This window comes from Mus caroli, chromosome 2 (genome assembly GCF_900094665.2).
Source record: "Mus caroli chromosome 2, CAROLI_EIJ_v1.1, whole genome shotgun sequence".
Taxonomy (NCBI): domain Eukaryota; kingdom Metazoa; phylum Chordata; class Mammalia; order Rodentia; family Muridae; genus Mus; species Mus caroli.
The window spans coordinates 10,035,335-10,054,952 of NC_034571.1; the positions used below are offsets into that span (position 1 = coordinate 10,035,335).

The 19,618-nt window shown below is 38.2% G+C and overlaps 1 protein-coding gene across 1 annotated transcript in view; it reads right to left on the reverse strand.

Annotated features, from left to right (window-relative positions):
• Cubn (cubilin) overlaps positions 1-19,618 on the reverse strand; it is a 225,260-nt gene that overhangs the window by 70,214 nt on the left and 135,428 nt on the right. Inside the window, exons 37-45 of the mRNA XM_021155681.2 lie at positions 15,771-15,976; positions 14,731-14,915; positions 12,896-13,088; positions 12,418-12,615; positions 8,142-8,288; positions 5,721-5,911; positions 5,403-5,586; positions 1,916-2,090; positions 624-802 (exon numbers count right to left, since the gene is read on the reverse strand). Of these exons, the coding sequence (XP_021011340.1) occupies positions 624-802; positions 1,916-2,090; positions 5,403-5,586; positions 5,721-5,911; positions 8,142-8,288; positions 12,418-12,615; positions 12,896-13,088; positions 14,731-14,915; positions 15,771-15,976 (1,658 nt within the window). The remainder of the gene's footprint in view (positions 1-623; positions 803-1,915; positions 2,091-5,402; positions 5,587-5,720; positions 5,912-8,141; positions 8,289-12,417; positions 12,616-12,895; positions 13,089-14,730; positions 14,916-15,770; positions 15,977-19,618) is intronic.

Sequence of the window (19,618 nt, forward strand, 5' to 3'; positions counted from 1 at the left end):
TGGTTTGAGAGTGTTCAGACCCATGAGACACTAAGTTATATACAATATGTGGTATTATATACTTGGAGCAAATCTTCAATATTATCTGTTTATAGCTCATTTTTTAAAATAAAGGAATCAAACTCCAAGGGAACAACGTGCTTTTCATTGAGTGACTGGCTTGGCATTGGCGATTCAGACTCCAGGGGAACAACGTGCTTTTCATTGAGTGACTGGCTTGGCATTGGCCATTCAGAAGGAAAAGGTCTGGCCAGTCTATGGATGCTGTACAATGTCATTACTCAAATGAGTTGTTGTATCTATCACTAAGGAATTTTATCATTTGTAAGTATATTATAATTATTCCATGGTAAGAGAATGAAACAAAAATTTGATACCATTGAAAATACCTTTATACACAAATGGACAATATACAATACTAACATTTTAATAAAAATTGCATTTAGCATAATATAAAATAACAAAATTGGTAGCAACTTTGTGCGTTAATACTTGGCATTCTTCTTCCTAATCTTAAAGTAGGCAGATGGAAGGTATGGTGTAGTCAAACCTTTAGTGCTCCCCTAGTCAAACCTGTAGTGCTCCCCTGAATCACTTCTTTCCTGATTAAAAATATATATTACCTATAGAATACTTAGCCTTGAACCCCATGTAGCCGGAACCACCTTCAGTATGAAATTTCAAGTACATTAGTCCTCCTGAGGATACCCAGTTTCGAGGCAAAGTGTGCCCACACAATTTGGAAAGCACAGGTGCATTTGAGTTGGCTCCATCACGCAATTCAAGATAGCTTGCAGAACAGCTAGCAGAAAGAAATGATCAAACTTTAAAAAACTGTTTGTTTTTTTACTTATTTTGTTAATAAAAGACTTCTTTCTTTAAGGACATTACTTAATTATCATTTCTGAATGATAAGAGAACATGAGTGAGTCTCTTAAAGCTTCAGGGTGTTTTTAAATGTCATACATTTGTCTAATGACAATACATCTCTCCATGAATGACTGATGCAGACAGCTTTTACCTTTGGAGATACTTCCTTCCTTGTTCTGTGTTTGCCTTAGAAACATAAAAGTCATTTCAGATGAACTATGGATTTAGCTAGAGTAGAATTTGTCAGACATGATAATTGAATATACTCCATAGGTGAAAGATCAACCTCTCTTAGAAGTTCCATGACTGTGACTATTAAAGGGCAAGCCTTTACTAATGTTTCCTAATGAAGTTGAACCAGACTGTCCATACTTATTTGGTATCATATCATATTTGGTATCAAAAACTGCTGAGCAGAAGCTCTGCTGTGCCATCATCTATTCACACAAATACAGGGATGTTTCAGACAAGTGATAAAGAAGATGATATAGATGTGGGCTTAGGCTTTTAGTTTTGCTTTGGTTTCACAGACTATGTAGTTTCCTTGGTTTTCAGCACAGTCACACATGCTGTGTGAATCATGATCTTTCAAGAATCCTGATGCAACCAAGACTGGGACATTGCAGAGTGATTGCTTTAGTCCTGTTTGGGGGCACTGGTGGCCTCTATGGCCCTGCCACACAAGTTCTTATTTGTTAGGCAGATATATTTATCATCTGTGACACGGAATATGCAGCTAGAAAATACTCTCATCTAAGAGAGATTGTATTTTTCCTGTGAGAGGAAGAACAAATGACATAAATCTCAAACCATCACTCCCAGTGTCTCTTGGAGGATGTGTTGAGGGTAAAGACAGACACCTGCACACATAATCTATGTAGCTGGTGGCAACAGCTGTCAGGCAAGGATTAACTCATCTCTTTGTCCCTACATCTTTCTGGGCAGCAGGTACTGCTGAGCAGAGAAGAAATAAACTGTCTTGAGACATGACAGCTAAAAAATATTAACTTTGGGTTGGAAGAACATTAAAATGGAGGTGACCTACTTGGGTGTTTCTTCAATATTGAATTGATCTTCAAATTGGAGCTGTATGCTTCTCCCTGAAGGTGCCTCTAAGATCCAAATGCATTCGGCATGCTGGGGATAATTGGCAGGGTAGTTGGGGGAAGTCAGGTATCCATCAGAGTTAGCATCATGGATGTAGATAGTACCCCCGCAGGCTGTCAAGAAACCATCAAATCAATCTGCAGTCTGGTGAATGAGGACATAGCTACCACAGTCTCTACCATCAGTTTTTCTGTATTTTCCCTCCCAACTTCCTTTCATCAGAATTATCTTCATGTTCTTTTTAAGCAAATAAATCCTGAATTTCCTAAAAACGAGCTACTATGTATGTCCCTTTTTATTCTGTCAGATCAATCTGTTCTGCCTTTTGTTAGGTCTGGTGTTTCACTTTAAAATGTGTGTGGGGGGGGGTGGGGGGAGTGGTGTTTGCTTGTTTGTTTTTAATTTTATTTTACTTTTTAACTTAATTTTACTTTTACCTTATTTGTATGGGTGTTTTGCCTGCATGTATGTCTGTGCACCACACGCATGTCTAGTGCCATTTGAGGTCAGAAGAAAGCATCCAGTCCCTTGGATATGGAGTTATATACAGATGTGAGCTGCCAAATGAATGCTAGGAATTAAACCTGGGTCTCCAAAAGCGACCCGTGCAGCTAATTTTCTTAACCACTACCCATCTCTTTGTCTCTACATCTTTCTGGGCAGCAGGTACTGCTGATCAGAGAAGAAATAAACTGTCTTGAGACATGACTGTTTGTTTGTTTTTGAGGCAGTCTTGGATGAGCCTCACCGGTCTATGTTATTGAGGCTACCTTGAATTGTTAATCCTCTTATAGCTACCTCCCATGAGCTAGGATTATAAACACTTACCACCATGCTGATATCCAAATTATCTATTCTGGTGGATTTTTTTTTCATTAAAGCTAACAAAATGATGATTGTACAAAGCATATTTCAGCATCACATGAACATGTGAGCTGATGTTCTACAAGGAGAATTAGCTGATTAGAACTTTCGGGATTATAGAGAGGATTGTTGCAATCTTGGGCTATATTTAGCTTTCCTTAATAGTCCTTTGTTCCAATGTGTTTGATCTAGCATCCGTGTTCATGACTCTTAGGTAAACCCTTTTGAAATATACTAATAGATCCCTAGCTTTAAACCCAATGGCTAAGAATGTCATCATTAGCATCAAAGGCCAATAGAGATGTCCTTGCTTTATTATAAACTACTTGCCTATTGTGTCCAGCAATGCATTTTAAAAGTACCTTGACCTATGACTTTCTTTTGTTCTGGTACTACAAAAGCTTCATGATAGTGTTACTTTGTTTTTCGGGATAACGTCACAAAGGATCTGGGGCCAAGGTGTGCAGCTATCATGCCACACAACATCTAAGGCAAGAGGTTTATTGGGGGAGGGAGTAGAGCAAAAGGCAGTCTCGGAATTAGGGACATGAGAGAGATATAGAGATAGAGAGACAGACAGACCAACAGACAGACAGACAGACAGACAGACAGACCAGGAGACAGAGAGAATGAACAAGACAGAATGAATAAGACAGAGGTAAGAGAGATAGAGATAGATAGATAGATAGATAGATAGATAGATAGATAGATAGATAGATTATAGGTATTATAGATAGATGATAGATAGATAGATAGATAGATAGATAGATAGATAGATAGATAGATAGATAGATACATAGAGAAGATAGATGATAGATAGATGATGCCCAGAGGGATGTTTTAAAGAAGGTAGTAGGTGTAGTATAAAGCTCTTTATAAATGTTTACCTAACTAATTAACAAGCTAATAGGATAGAAGACATCTAGCACAGGACCACAGAAATCTCAATCAGCTATAGCCAGAGAGAAATATGGTATAAAGCTCAGCAAGTGATGCCAAGAGCTATTCACTCAGAAGATGATTAAAGACATGGGAAATGGTATGAGGTAGATACCAAAGGAAGAGATCCAGGGAGAAGTCTGGCCTAGCAAGAAAGAAGATACAAGCACAATCATATTGTTTATGGCTGCCCTAAGATAGCTTATAAAGGCAAAAGACCTTTGTTTGATTTTAATATTAAGGGTAGTCATATGTGTGAGAAAAGACAGAGAGATGATAATGGCCATGCATGACTGGTGGGCCTAGAAAGGAACTAAAAAGAAAATATACTTAGGTACACCTGAACTGTCACTGAGTTAAGATTGATCCAGGCATTAAAAAAATAGGAAAGTGGGTCTTGAAGGAGGTCAAACCAGCCTGTTCAAAGTCACTGTGGATGCCAGCATGAGGACAGGGATGCCAGAGAAGTTGCCAATCTCCAGCAGTAGCACAGACAGCTGCCCTCAGAGCTGCTAACAGCTCCTGAGTGCCTGAGCTCAATGCACTAAGAAGTGACTAAACACTTGCTTACCTTGGGCCTTGCTCAAGCCAATAAGTGGTTTGGGGAATGATTGACTAATAGAGATTTTTGTTTCCTTTTTCCAGGTGAAGAAATGATGCTGACATTTTGAATTCTCTCACATTTGAGATCATATATATTATAACACAGTTTCAGTTGGGCATGGTGGCACATACTTATAATTCCAGCATTTGGGATGCCAAAGCAGGAGGATGAGGGACTCAAGGTCACCTTCAACTACACACAGTGCATTCCAGGCTACCTTGGACTATAGTGGACCTGATTTCAAACAACAGCAGCAGGAGAAATGGCAACAACAGCAAACCTCCACAGCTTTAGTAAGATCAATATACCTTTTGATGCATATTTGAGAACCTGGGATTAAGGTCACATAATCGTTCATAATATTGAATTTGGGGGAACAAGTAGAGATTTAGTTCTGCTGCTTGCTCTCCGCTGACTTTTAGTTAAATAATGTTAGAAAGTAAATGCCACAAAAAACAAATCACTGCAATAGAATCAAATACAATCATAATTAAACATAAGTAAGGCTCTTTGCATAAAGTTTGCCACTGAAATATAATAAGAGATGAGTAATAATTAAATAAGTAATAATAGGACCATAGGTTAGTGTTCCCTATAGAGCAAAAACGCAGCAACGGTGTACCGAGCAGTCCCAGCCCTTACCATGCTACTGTCACTGGGTTTAACTTAGACATTTCCTCATGGAAAAACTAAAGGACTCCGGGGCCCTTTTAAATCGGTTCATTTGCTACTGATTGAAAATTCACTTTCACCATTAACTAGAAAACGAAACAAACAGTAACTTGGAAACCTCAAAGCCTCATTCTGGTTACCTTTAAAGTAGGAAGAATAATACATTCTTTAAGAAGCCCCATGCTGAATAGCTGTTGTCCAAAGTGTGCTCTACGTCCTAGACCACAGGCAGCTGCTCTTCACACTATGACTTTTACCTCAGAAAACTTTATATTTGTTTTCTAAAATCCCAGAACCAAACAATCTCAGGGAAAATACAGATATAATTCTCAGGGTAAATGCTTACCTAAACTCTTTGCCTCATATCTGATCTTAAATCCTTGTCCACCGTTACTATTATCAGAGACGAACTGAATAAACATTTCATTGTCTGAGGTGAAGAGAGTTGATGGAGTATAAATTCCACAGAAACGACCATTTCCTCCAGAGGGTCCCAACGGTGGAGAGTGGTTATCTGGTCCATTTCTTAGCTAGAAAGACATTAAAATTGTTTAACATTCTTTATACTGCAAAATAGGATTAAAATTCCTATCAATTTTCATACTAAAAAATTTAGGTTAAATCTGTAGAAATAGTAACTACAAGAGTAACACGCAGGACCTACCACCAAGTAGTCCCCCTGGCTGCAAGAAGAGTCTCTGTTTTGAATCTGGAAAGGTTGCTCAAAATGGACGGCGATGGTCAGACCACTCTGGACCAGAACGTGCCAGGAGCAGTTGAGATTGGGAAGGTAGTTATCTGGGTACTTGGGGGATGTAATAATCCCTCGGTCTGCATGCAAATATCCACCACAGCCTTACCAGGAAGAAAGAAAGGCAAGTTATTTACATAATATTGACAACGAGGTTTCTATTCTTTTCTTTCCCCCGACCCCCAAATAGGGGACTTCTCAAAATGTAAGCAGGAGATGAGAAATTTGAAAGAAATGATTAGAGGCCCAATCACTGAAGCAGTACACACTGTTGGACACTCACAGTGTGGTGTGGTGCTTAAGATCTGAGCCACAGAGGAAAGAGCACTTACTTTCACAAAGGCTGACTTTACAGAGGCAGAAGACGTGTTAAAAACACATGTCTACTATGTGAAAAAGCTGTGAATCCAATAAACAAAAAGGAAGGAGTGATGGGAAGGCATATTCTGTGGCTTGGGAAGTTGGGGGGCGGGGTTAGACCTGAGTAGAGATCTGGATGGGAAAAGGACTCAGACTGGGTGAACATGGGGAAGAAAACCACTCAGTCCAGAAAACAGTATGAAGACTTGATATGGGGAGAGGAGCATCGCTGGGACTCAGAATGGATGAGGTAGCCTGAGCCACTCAGAAAGTAGCTTGGTGAGGTTAGGTAGGGAGCAGAGAGGACCTATATACTGTGTAAGAATGGGAAGCCTTTGCAGGTCACCTGTGTGTCTGTCTATCTATCTATCTATCTATCTATCTATCTATCTATCTATCTATCTATCTATCTACCTACCTACCTATCTATCTATCTTCTATTTATCTGTCTATCTATCTACCTATCATCTATCTATAACTATATAACTATATATCCATTTACCTCTTTCTTTCTTTCTTTTTTTCTTTCTTTCTTTCTATTTACCCATCACCAATCTATACCTATCTTTCCATTTACATCTATCTATCTATCTATCTATCTATCTATCTATCTATCTATCTATCTATCTACCTATATCTATAACTATATAACTATATATCCATTTACCTCTATCTATCTATCTATCTATCTCTCTATCTATCTATCTATCTATCTATCTATCTATCTATCTATCTATCTATAATCTATCTAACACACCTATCATCATTTATCCCTCTGTCTATTTGTCATCTATCTAGATGGGCCATTTCTATATTTGATATCCTGAGTTGAAGGAAGGAAATGATAAAGCAGGCCTTACGTTATCATTGTCAGATACTAGGCAGCCTGTAGCAGAAACTTCACACAAGTCAAACTGCAGAGACAGACATTTGTTTCAGCTCTAATTCCAAAGCCCACTCTCATAAGCCCTGCAGAGCCTGCTTCCACTGAGTATAAGGTAGATCATTTTCCTTTGATTGCTACATATATACTGGGAAGGAAATGCTAGATTAACTGCAGTATTCGATTAAGAATCCACAGTAAAATTAAGTTATTTATACATGACTGTTTCTTAAAATTCCACAGACAATTTCTTTAATGTCAATCTAGCTTACCTTTGAAGTTACTAGACTTCACATGCTGTCAAGTATTGAAAAATCTCAATACTATTATGCATTAGAGCATTTCATATACAACACACATTTTCTGACTAAACAAGTCTCTATTTCAAGAGCAAATCACACTCAAATCGATTAATTTCATCCGAGGCCGTCATGAAGGTGTACCCTGCATCATTACTTACTGGTTATTTCTTAAAGTGGAGACAGCATGTATCCATGGTTTCTTTGATGGAAACTATGAGTATTATCTTCTAGGCTTAGCCCTTAGCTAGGGTAAAAGTTATTCTCATAGAACTATTTCTTTCTAAGTCTACCATGAGCACACCTCTCACAGAAGTGAGAGGTGCCATTCAGATATCTCAGTGTAAGAGATGCTCTTGTACAAATAGATAACTCTGGCTTGTGTGGGATCTTAGTAGCAGGCTCCATGTCATAACAGGTGCCCCTGTCTTTTGAATTATAATTTGTGCCTTGATATGAGAAGATGAGGTGAGTGATTAGGGAGAAAGTAAAAAAGAGAACACCAAAGTGGGAAGGAGAGGGAATAGATGGAGAGACAGGAAGGGGAAAGGAGGGGAGGGGAGGATAAAAGGAGGAAGAAGTAGGGAGAAGAGAAATCAGGAGAAGAGAAGATAGAAGGGGAAAAGGGAAGGGAAGGAGAAAGAGGGCAGAGGGAGACATTTCTTACAAAGAAGAGGACAGAAATAATGGAGAGAAAAGTGAGTAGGGGAGAGGAGGAAAAGGGAGATGAGGGAGGGAGATGGGGGAGGGGAGGGAGGAGGGAATAAAAGGGCAAATGCTTGGCCAAGTTACTCTTTTGAAAGGAAGCGTTGAAGCCTGCTCCGGGGATACTGCCATCTGATGTGAAGCGGATGTACATGTATTCTCCAGTTGAGCGGATGGGTCCGGGAACACTTCTGCCACACAGAACAGCCAGCTGCTGGGATAATCTACTGTCTCCTGTGACCAAAGAAGGGAAATGTCAGCGTAAAAATATGGTCTTAAGAATCTATTCCACCATCATTTTCAGCCAAGCCAAAACTGCTCACATATTTTTCTCAGACCACACAAGTTCCTAGGAGATAATAGTGTTCTCAACAGGAGGAGCAGCCAGCTTTAAGTCATTCTGGCTCCAGCTTGCCATGGTCTGCCTGCCCTTTCAGTAAGAATCTTTGAGGCAAGTCTCCTGTCTTCCTAAAACTTCCTGCCAGGTCTTCCTGGCACTAAAACTCAGAAAGATGGGCTGGAAAGGGATCAAGAGCATGTTTATGTGAGTGGAGGTTAGAGGCTCTGATCTCAGTTACTATGACGGCTGAAGGTCAGATATATGAAGGAGAGAGAGGCTGGCTCAGTCTCCGAGCTCACAATCAGAGATCATTCACCTGGTGGTCCAAAAGCTTTGTATGACCAGTTCCTCACTCAGGGGATTCTTTTTGTAATTTTTAAATCGTGTTTTGTTTTGTTGTAAACTGACAACAGTTACATGGAAGCTGAGAAAACATGATCCCAGCAAGTGTGGCCCCCAGGAAGGGACACCAAGGAACATCAGCTATTTCAGGCAGGAGCTGAACAGAATAAAGGGATTATAGCAGACTCAGGATCCTTGGCTGGGGAAACACTTGTTTTCTTCTAAAGGCAGAAAATTGGCATAATTCAAACTTATAGAAAATAAGATAGAATTTGAGACAAGAGGAAACATGCTCTTTTCATGACACGCACACAGATGCACACACACACACATAAACACACAAGCATGTGCATGTGCACACACATTTTCATTGAATACTGACAAGTCAGTTTCTGTTTTCCATTTAATTATCAATACCCTGGCAGTTATAAATATGAAGTTTTTCAAGAAACTTGGAACAGAATTCTTCAGAGTGTCTTACATCTGTATATGTGCACTTTTCTTTCTGTGTGTGTGTATATATCTATTTATTTAAGTTTTTTGTATATAGGTGTGCATGCATATGTGCGCATAGTTCTTCCTCAGGAAGAACCATTCACTTTGCCTTTAGAGACCAAGTCTCTTCCCAGTGACTTGGTTCTCTGCTTGCTCAGCTCCAGGATTACAGTACTACACCACTACAGGCAGCTTCTTTACAGGGCTGTTGAGATCTTAGGTGTTTATAGTTGCAGGCACTTTATTAATTTAGGTATCTTCCATCCCTGTAAACTCATGCTTTTTTATAAATGAAATTTATTTCTTAAATTATTTTTTCACTTGTTGACTTTGTTACACTATTTTAATGTACATTTCATATAGTATTTTTGATGACTTTTTCTGTACTTATAAAAGCTACAAAATTTTGGTTCATTCATATCAATGCGTGTTCTACTTCTCAGCAAGCCTATTAATTTTATTTATTTTCTAAGTACTACTCCAACCTTTTGGGTGAAGCAATGCTTAGCCCTACATGATTGCTTGTTTAGTTCATTCCTTAGTTGCTATATAACTCAATGCTTATAAAATAGTTCATTCTTCGCTCATCTTTCTAGCCAAACTTAATTCTGGTAAATTTCCAAATATTAAACATGGCAATTTTAGACCTAGAAGCCATATCTAAAGGGTTAGGAAGTCTGGTAACCATTAGTATCTGGTCTAGAAGACAGGATGATGATTCCTCAGGCTAGCCCAACTGTCTAGGAGATGTGAAACAGGTACTAAAATTATGAAAACCTGGCAGGCATTGAACAGTTACTATTAACCCTCATATGTGCCTTACACATGGTTTCTAATTGTTTTATTTTTTTCACAAAACATTGTAGGGTAGGTATTATTATTATACTTAGAAAAAGAATCTTGAAAGGGATACAAGTTTGGTTATCATATTCAAGGGCACAGAAGTCAACAATGACTGTAACCCTGGTAGATTAACTCTAGATACTCCAAACTTCCTCTACATGATGATATATCTGACAGGACTACAAAAGAGAAATTGCTTATTGATTTACTTTTGCTTTTGAAACAAGGTCTTGAGTATTCCAGGCTCACTGTGAACACACCAAGTAGCAGAGGATGCCTGGAACTTTTGACCCATCCACCTCCACTTCCTGAGTATGGGGATTGCAAGTAACCTATGAAGTGAGCTATATCCCAGTCCAGAGTTACTGACTTCACATATAATTTCCACCTGCCTCTCTGTTCTTCTTCCTTTTCTCCCTCCGTTTATTCTTTCTCTTCTTTTCTCTCCCTTTCTCTTCTTTCAAAAATACATCTATGCTCAGGATAGTTCTATGAGATCTTCTTGGCAGTATGTTTAGTATATAAAATTTGATATGTATTGACTGAAAAGAATTATTTGGTTTTAAATAATTAAAAAAGGAATCCTAGATGGGAGACTGGCTCTGACATATTTCCCAAGATTGCTGCTTCCTGGGCTGCTCAAGAATGCTCACAGCTACACTATGGCCAAGTGCCAAGGACCTATGAGGACTGACCAATTGCACATGACATCTGTCTGACTGTTTTGTGGTCAATGAACTTTAGATATTTGCTTCAGAATGTCATGCATGTCTACTAATCAGAAGCAAAATAACTAGTGGGTCAAAAAATCTAAATAAATAAAATAATGAGTAAATTTTAATTTCAAAGAATTTTAACATAATGTCAGTGGACAAAATTTTCAAAACACCCAGCAATTAATTGACAGAAGCACTCAACCCAGGCTTTTTTGAACAATCCAAGAGATGTAGAAGGAAGGAAGCTATAAGCCATCTATTCATGGCTGCAAATAAAAATGACCCATATCCACTTGTCACCCTAGCAATATAAAATGCTTTTGTTGTTTTGGCACAAGGCACAATTTCTGAGCTCTTTCAACTTGCCCTATGAGCAAGAAAATGGATAAAATGTGTCAGCTGTGTATACTTAAATAAATAAAATAAAGCTAAAAGGATTCTGAATTATCTGTCTTTAAAAGTCTCAGACTTTTGTTAGAATCTTACTTAGAGCCTGCCCCAAGAGCAGCATTTATCTCTTTCTCGGATGATAATACAGGCTGTGAAAGTCATTTAGAAGAAAAGGAGTACACCTCAGAGTCCAGCCTTCCAAGTCAATTTACTAAAAGGACAAAAGGCAAGTCAGTAGATGGTGATTTTAGAGAACAAGCAAGCTACTCCATTGATTCCACTCCCTCCTGAAGATTTCTAAATGATTCAACTCTATTGTGGACACTCAGAATTGTGTGTAACAGGATGCATCCATTGAATTACACTATAAAAATAAAATGTAGTGTCTCCAGGGATGTCTTGAAAAGGGGAGGTATTCTGTACATGAGCTGAAAGCTAGTTGTTCACAGGACAAAAGGTTTATGATCACATCATGTTGGCATGATTGATTGAGGGCTTCTTAGTGCCTTCTACAGATGGGGAGATGGATTTCTACAAAGTGATGTTTCTTGCTGGGAGTTTTGATACAGATGGGATCCTAAGAAAGCAATTTCTTGACTATTATAGTCAAACATCTTTGCTTTTTTAAAAAAAAAAATCTCCATTGACATCAAATTTTCAGGTGATGCTAACATTGCTGTTCTGGGATCCACTGAGAAACACTGATATGGAGGATGTGGCCTTCCTGGTGCCCTTTTGTACTTAACCCATGCAGAGTGTGAAGGGCAATTGTACCTATATTGTACAGTCTCATTCACGCCCCCTTTTCATTGTCTAGAAACACTACAACAGTCTCAGTTCTATCTATTCTATCCACAGATTCTCGGGATAATGAGGAATGGATACATTACCTGCCTTGGATACTTTTTGGTCTTTTACTTGTATCTTAAAGCTATAGGTACAAATATCAATGACTATTTTCATTGTATCAATAAAAATTTAGCACAGTCTGGAATTCCAGACTTATCTCACTCAAAGGGCCTCCTTTTTTCTCTGTAGAATGTGCTATCCCTGACATTTTGTGATAGGTAAAATTTAATACTAGCCCTATATTCTCTAAACATTTTAGCTATTTATTCTATTTGATGGCTTTCTTGGTTACAGTATTTATGAAATGCTATACAAAATTTATGGAGCTAGTATAAAAATGCAACAGTAATTTCAGAGTTTAAGGAGTGATTTCTACAATGTTTCTTACCATCTTTTATGATCAGCTTGTCATAGGTACAAGATAGCTGAGCTTCGATGTCCATGGAGAGAATGTTGAGTTCCACAGTAGAATCAGGAGCATAAATGATCCATATACAGTCAGCACCATTATCATATGGTCCAGGCCAACCCGGGGAGAAAAAAAAGACAGGGGTGTCTCCTGTCACCATATACCCTCCACAAGCTCCTGTGGAATGAAAAACAACGTCTTTAAGCACTTGTCCTAGAAGTGCTTCAAAGGGGCTGCACACTGGGATTGAGAATAATACACAGTTAAAAGCATTTCCTGCTCTTCTAAGAGACCCTAGTTGTAGTCCCAATATCTACATCATGCAGCTCACAACAACCTCGATCTTCAGGAAACTCAATCTCTCTTCTGGCCTGCAAGTGCACAAACACACACAACACAACACAACACATCACATACCATTCCTAGAAAATAAATTCCACTATATTGCCAAACACACCTGGAGCAATGGTGGGAAGGGTTACATTAGAAACATCTACTGCAAACCACTCCAGAAGGAATCCCCTTCCTGAGTTGGAAGAGTCAGAAGAAAACTGGAATGTCAGAGAGTTTCTGCTGGAGCTAAAGGATTCTCTTTGGGTACCACAGTAAGTGCCAATCAGACGGGAATGAGTGTCAAACCCATCATAAATCTGCATGAAAAAAAGAGCACAATACAGCATCATCATTAGACAACTTTCTTCATGAGAAGCAAAATTTAAAGAATGGTTTGTATTTTATGATTTTACTAAAGTAGAAAGAATATCAGGAAAATTCTTTTTGTTTAAAACAAAAAGTCATGTTGGAACATATTATTATAACTATTTTAAGGTGTTTCATATAGCTTTGTTGTGGAATTATCCTAATGAACATGAGTGTAGACTATATAGCTGACTTGGTGGTTTATAGTCAAATCTGTGGGTGGGGAAGTACAAACGATTGTAGAGAAGAAAGCAAATGACAGGGAAAGGACCACAGTTAGAAGGGCTCTGGACACTCAAAATACTTAGTAAATCTCTTCCATTTGCCTTAAAATACTATAATACCTATTTAGAGGTAGATATTATGATAGTTTTCAAATAACTGTAAGCAATTCCATTGTAACAACCATAAATTTCTCTATTAAGCTTATTTCTTTCAAATTATGTTACAAGTATTTCCACACCTACTGGGCATCATGTGGTCAGTCTCTGGGTTCTGCTTTGAGCAGTGAAGATGCCAAGAAGAGTGATTGGAGTATGGCTTTAGGGGATATGATAGTGTTTTCTGGAATTCACAGAGTAGCCAATGTATGGAGGCAAAGGCCTCCATAATTTCTTCTATTCATATTTTCTTATTTTTATATCACTCTTTTAGGTTTTAAGGCGGAAACATTAGAACAAATGGATGGCTTTCTCTCTTGTTAAGTCTGTTGATTCTGAGTACGCGCTACACCTCCTTCCTCCCTCTCCACCCTAACGTTGGGGCTTCCATCTATAGGAAAGATTTCTCTTATTAAAATGCCCAGGTTGCTGTTGAGGTTTGATCTCTTGCTATATATTGTAATGCTAAATTTTGTACCCCAAAGTCTAAGTCTATGAGTGAGTTCTCACATTTACAAGCTTTGATTGTGTGAACCTTGTCCCTTAATTTAATACTATTGGTTACATAAAATTGGCTATAGCCAATTACTGGAGGGACTAGAGGAAGGTAAGTTACTTGATGGAATGAGGAGAGGCCAGAGAGGAAAGAGGAAGAATGGAAGAAAATGAGGAAGCTACCATGAGGGGAGATGGACCATGAGCACATGGCCAGGAGAAACAACACGTATTTGCGGTATAGTGCTGGGAAGGTACCCAAGCTGCAGTTAAGAAGAATAGATTAGGGGTTAGCCTCCAATAATTGTCAAAGCAAAATAACCATAGTCTGAGTCTCATTTATTTGAAACCTAGTAGGGGATAAGCTTAAACTGTTTCTACTAGATGTTGCTTCAACGAAAGTAGCAAAGCAAGACAAGCAAATAAAAGAAGAAACAGAATATCAGGATAGAAGACAGAATAAACACATAGCTAGGGCAAATAGGCATGCTCAGACAGAGTCAGTAGCACAATTATTATAAAACTAATTTGATAGAAAATAGAAAATAATAAATCCAATACAAGGATTATGTTTGTACAGATGGCAGCGAGACAACAGTAATGAGGTGATAGGACTATCACCTATGTCGGTTATTTACTTGAATAGGTATGAATTCCAACTTATTTTTGCCAGTGGTATCCATCAAAGTATAAAAACACCTCCCTCACAAAAGATTACCTTTAAATTGTCATAAAAGCAGTTTGTTGTCAATTCTATGTCCATCTCTAAGATTCTACCATGGATAATATGAGAAGAATCCACATTTACTGTCCATCTGTAGTTAGAGTTATGTGGGTAATTTCCAGGCCAGAATGGAGTTGCGATTTTCCCATGAGTTCCCACAATATTATCATTGCCAAATACTAGGACAGAGAACAGAATTGTAAATCAGACCTACTTATAATTGTTCTTTAATAGAATGAAAAACAAAACAAAACTAAACTGAGAACAAACACAAAGGGCAAGACTGTTGGAAAGGATGAGCTTTTAATTGACTGCCATTTCTTTTCTGACCACTGAAAGAAATACTGCTTTGCTTTTGGTTTTCTGGACTATTAGTTCAAGGATGACTCTTGAATGGAATTCCATCTCCTTAGATGGCTGCAGGCTATGAAAAGATGGGGCAACTTCCCATGTGAAAAAGATTTCCCAGACACCAGGGGACTTGGGGAGTAGGGTGCCATTTCATATCTTAATTATGATTACTAAATTTTCTTTGTTTATGAGATAAAATATTTTTTAATTCTATATGAGAATCAACACTGAGTATTGCCAATCATGGACAACTTGTTAAAGAATAAAAATAATTAATATTTTATCTGCATTTGCCCAGGTTTTATCTGAATGATTAAGACAATCCTAAAATAATTCTAAAGGTCTAAGTTTGAAGAATGTATTTAAAAGACCAAATAAGCATGTTTGATATAACTGCCTGAAGTATATTAAAAGGCCACTTTGTACAGTATCATAAACATTAATAGCAGGTGGAAACTAGAGCCTAAAAAGAACACTCAAAGCATCAAGCACACTTTTCTTTGCCATCAGTGAGCTATCCATAAATAATTAATAATTAATTTTTCTGGTATATTATTTTACAATCTTTGAAAAGAAGGTAGAGTGTAGGATTCTTCTTAGTTAATACATAACTAAAACTTTTATCATTATTCCTAGTTTGTAGGATACATTCTAGAAACCCTTATGGAAACAAACCATCTTACTATTTTTGAACCTGGCCTGGAAGCCCATTCCAGTGCCTGAGCCATCAGAGACAAATCTGACCCACAGATTATGTCCCTCGATTGATGAATAATTGCCAGGGAGGGAGTTTCCACAGTATCGTCCCATCAAGTGGCCCGTGGCATTTCCTTCTCGGATTTCCACAAAATCTTTGTTACAGTTTAGAGAGTTCTCCAACTGGAAGGATCTAATTTGGAAACAAACAAACAGTTACAAAGCAAACATGGAACAAATATAAGGTTATCCTGTTGCTACAGTAATTGGATAGCCTTCTGGAGTAAGGAAAATAAACTCAATTTCTTTATATGCTGAAATCAATTTACATTTTTCATATATGAGCTCAAATATAAGAAATATAAACTCTTGCTACAAAAGATACTATCTTTGGAACTTTGAAATAAGAAAATGCAAAATAAAACTACCGATAAGAGAAACAGTATAATTCAGGATCAATTTTATTATATTTAGTGGAATAAACCCATAATGTGAAACATACCGAAGTTATTTTATTCTGCTTTTGAGAAAAGAGACAGGTGAATCTTCTCTCATCTCAGAGGGTGAATCCAGGGCCTTACTCTGAAAGCATTCTACAGAAGCATGCAGTGTGACCCAGTAACCCAGTAACCCAGTAACCCAGCACCAAATGGGAGCTCATTTGACATAAAGAATCTGGACCCCACCTGCTTTCCTGGGCATTTCTTCCCTTTCCCTTACAGAGTTTTCCCCTTGTATATTGTAGCTTTTAATTTTGTTTTTATGGGCTTTCTGTATGTGTGACCATGTCTCAGACTCTGTGTTTCTTGTGCTTCTTCTTCTTTCTTTGTTTTTCTGTTTTGTTTTGTGTTATTCTTGATTGTTTTTTGTATCATTTTCTTTTATAATAATTATTATTTTAGATGATTATATTCTAATGAGAGGGGAAAGTGTAGATTTGGTTGGGAGAGGAAGGGGGAAGGAAGTGGAGACATGGAAACTGCAATGAGTATATTATATGAAAATGTATTTTCAGTAAAAGAATAGGTAATAATTGTATATTCAGGGGGGTTTGAGGAAGAATCTATCCCTAAATAGCAACTAAATCAGGGTATGAAATTTAGCAAAACTCAGGTGATCTGAATGTTCCTTAAAATTCTGACCAATGATCTGGGAGATTACACAGGGAAGGCCTCTCCTAGCTATTGGACTGTCTTCCAGGAGTAAACAGCAGGAATGGCTTCCTATCAGGAATTACAGTGGTGAAACTTATAAAAGCCAAACACAAGTTCTTATGAAAGCTTTATTCTTAGAAGTCTTTGTTTTATAAGCAAATCTACACTTTGGCAAAGATCTGTCAGTAAAAATATAATGTGTAATAAAAATAATACCCTTTCTGTTTCTAATTATCTCATTTTTGTTCTGCTACCAGAACCAGCCATTTTCTCAGAGCCCTCTGCTGGCATGAAGTACAGTTTCTGTTCAGCCCTTTGAATATCTGCTTTATATAAATTTTATTTCTCCTCTTTCCTTTTCATTGCAAATTCAACTATAATTTATCCATTTTTTTCCTCCCCACTCAGTTTCACCACAGCATTCATAATCTAAACCCTATGCCTGAGAACTTGATGTGGTTCATATGTCTCTCACACACTCCAGGGAAGAGTTCTAGTACACATCTGAATGTAGTTTAGATCAGGGCAGAAATAACTCTGGGCCTTGCCTTTCTTATTCACATTAACACACACAGCAAAAGCAACTTGCATTCTTCAAAAGCCACTTTAACAAAAAGAAAAAAGACTCAAGCAAGGAACACAAAGGCCAAAGAAACAGCATGTAGGTGAACAAGGGAACAACTGAGTCACCAAGATTTTCCTATTAGTAATTAGGACTTAATGTCTGTCAGCTTGTGAAATGGATGCCCCTTTCTGTCCTTGTTTACTTTCTGTTGCTGTGATAGACACCATTATCAAGAGTAATTTGACAAGGAGTTTATTTGGTTTATAGGTTACAGTCCCTCATATGGACAGATCTGGCAGGGGCTCTAGGAATCTGGAGGAAGGAACTAAAGCAGAGACCAAGAAGGGGCACTGCTTACAGCCTTATGCCCAGGCTGACATTCACCTGCGATTCTTCTACAGTTCAGAACCACACTGGGCTGGGCCTGCCCACAGCAGTTAGTAATCAAGACAGTGCCCTATAAACAAATTCACAGGATAACTTTCTGTTGTTGTTCTGGTGTTTCAAGTTGAAAACCAAGATAAGTACCTGTGCTCTAGCCTACTGTGGGCCATAAAATGTGGTTCCTAAAACACCAGAGAGGAGTCTTCAGTCATAACAAAGAATGAAACATCCTTCACTGAACACTGCTTTATCATGGCCTTGGGCTATGTATTTTAAAATTTAGTATGTTTAATCCTAACAGAGGCCCTTCAAGTTTATTGTTGTCTCTCTAAGGATGAGAGGTTTGAGGTTTCAGTTCAATGACTTCTTAAAGTTGATTTATCAATAAATTTGTCAAGAACTGTTGGAGATTGGTTTGGATGTTTTGATTCAGTTGTGAATCTGTGTGTCCAAATCTGGTCTTTGTCTCCAGTTGTTTTTTGACCTATCAATAAAGATGCCAGTGGCCAAAGGCTGGGCAAAGGAAAATGGGGCAGGACCCTTAGAGTTGCTTGGGGTTGGGCATGGGGGCAGGGGGGAGAGAAAAGGGACATTGCCATGAGTTGGGAAAGAAGGATGGGACACAGGAGAGATAGCCAACTAGCCATGTGAGAATTCAGTTGAGTGGCTACTGGCCATTTCCCCATTTGGATCTGGGGTGGCAGGAGTACCCAGCCTTTGAGTGCCCAGCCAAGGCATTTTAAAATTTACTGGTGGTGGTGGTGGTGGTGGTGGTGGTGGTGGTGGTGTGTGTGTGTGTCTCATTCTTAATTAGTTCGTATAGCACAATTAGGCATGTCTTCAAGGAAAAACCAGCAAAGAATGTTTTCTCAACATAGAGGCACTTAATAGCCAGGCATTGGCATGCATGCCTGTTGTCCCTGAACAGCAAGGAAAGTCAGGAGGATCATTGCCTTCTATCTCTGCATGGAAAGGTAAGGATGATAAGTTTTAGGTCATTGTGGGCTACACACTGAGGACATGTGAAAAAAAAAAAAACAGCAACAAAGTATTAATGATTTCAATCTGACACCAATAATGTAATATAGTATGGCACATGATTTTGAACTCAAAATGGTAACTTAAATGCTAACATGTCTTCAGTAAATATCTTTGCTCACTATCTAGCCATCTATCTGTCTGTCTCCTTTTATTTATTTATTCTTTTTGAGACAGGGTCTTTCTATAAAGTCCTGGCTGTCCTGAAGTGTACTGTATAGACCAGGTCAGCCTCAGATTCAAAGAGATCTGTCTGCCTCTGCCTCTGCCTCTGAGTGTTGGGATTAAAGGTGTGGTTGCTCATTGGAACCTCTCTACTGAGGAATGAAACAATCAGATATCATATAACATCTCCCCATTACATCTACTTCTGGGAAATACTATTATGGCTGTTTGGTCTAACCTAGGTCTACTTGGATCATACAAGATCTCCCATTCACTTCAATACATAGTCCATGTTCCAAAAGTGTCAAGATTCAATGAGAAAATTGAAAGTGGTTTTTACAAATCACTAATTATGGCTGATTTAAAAAACTAAATTAAAAAAAAAAACCTATCCAAGATCACTTCTTTGATAAGAAAGGAAGGGTGGGTTAGAATAGGAATATAGTGTGTGGATAAAGAAGGCCAAATGAAGTCAGGTGCTCTCTCCTCCTCCACCTCCTCCTCCTTCTCCTCCTTCTTCTCCTCCTCT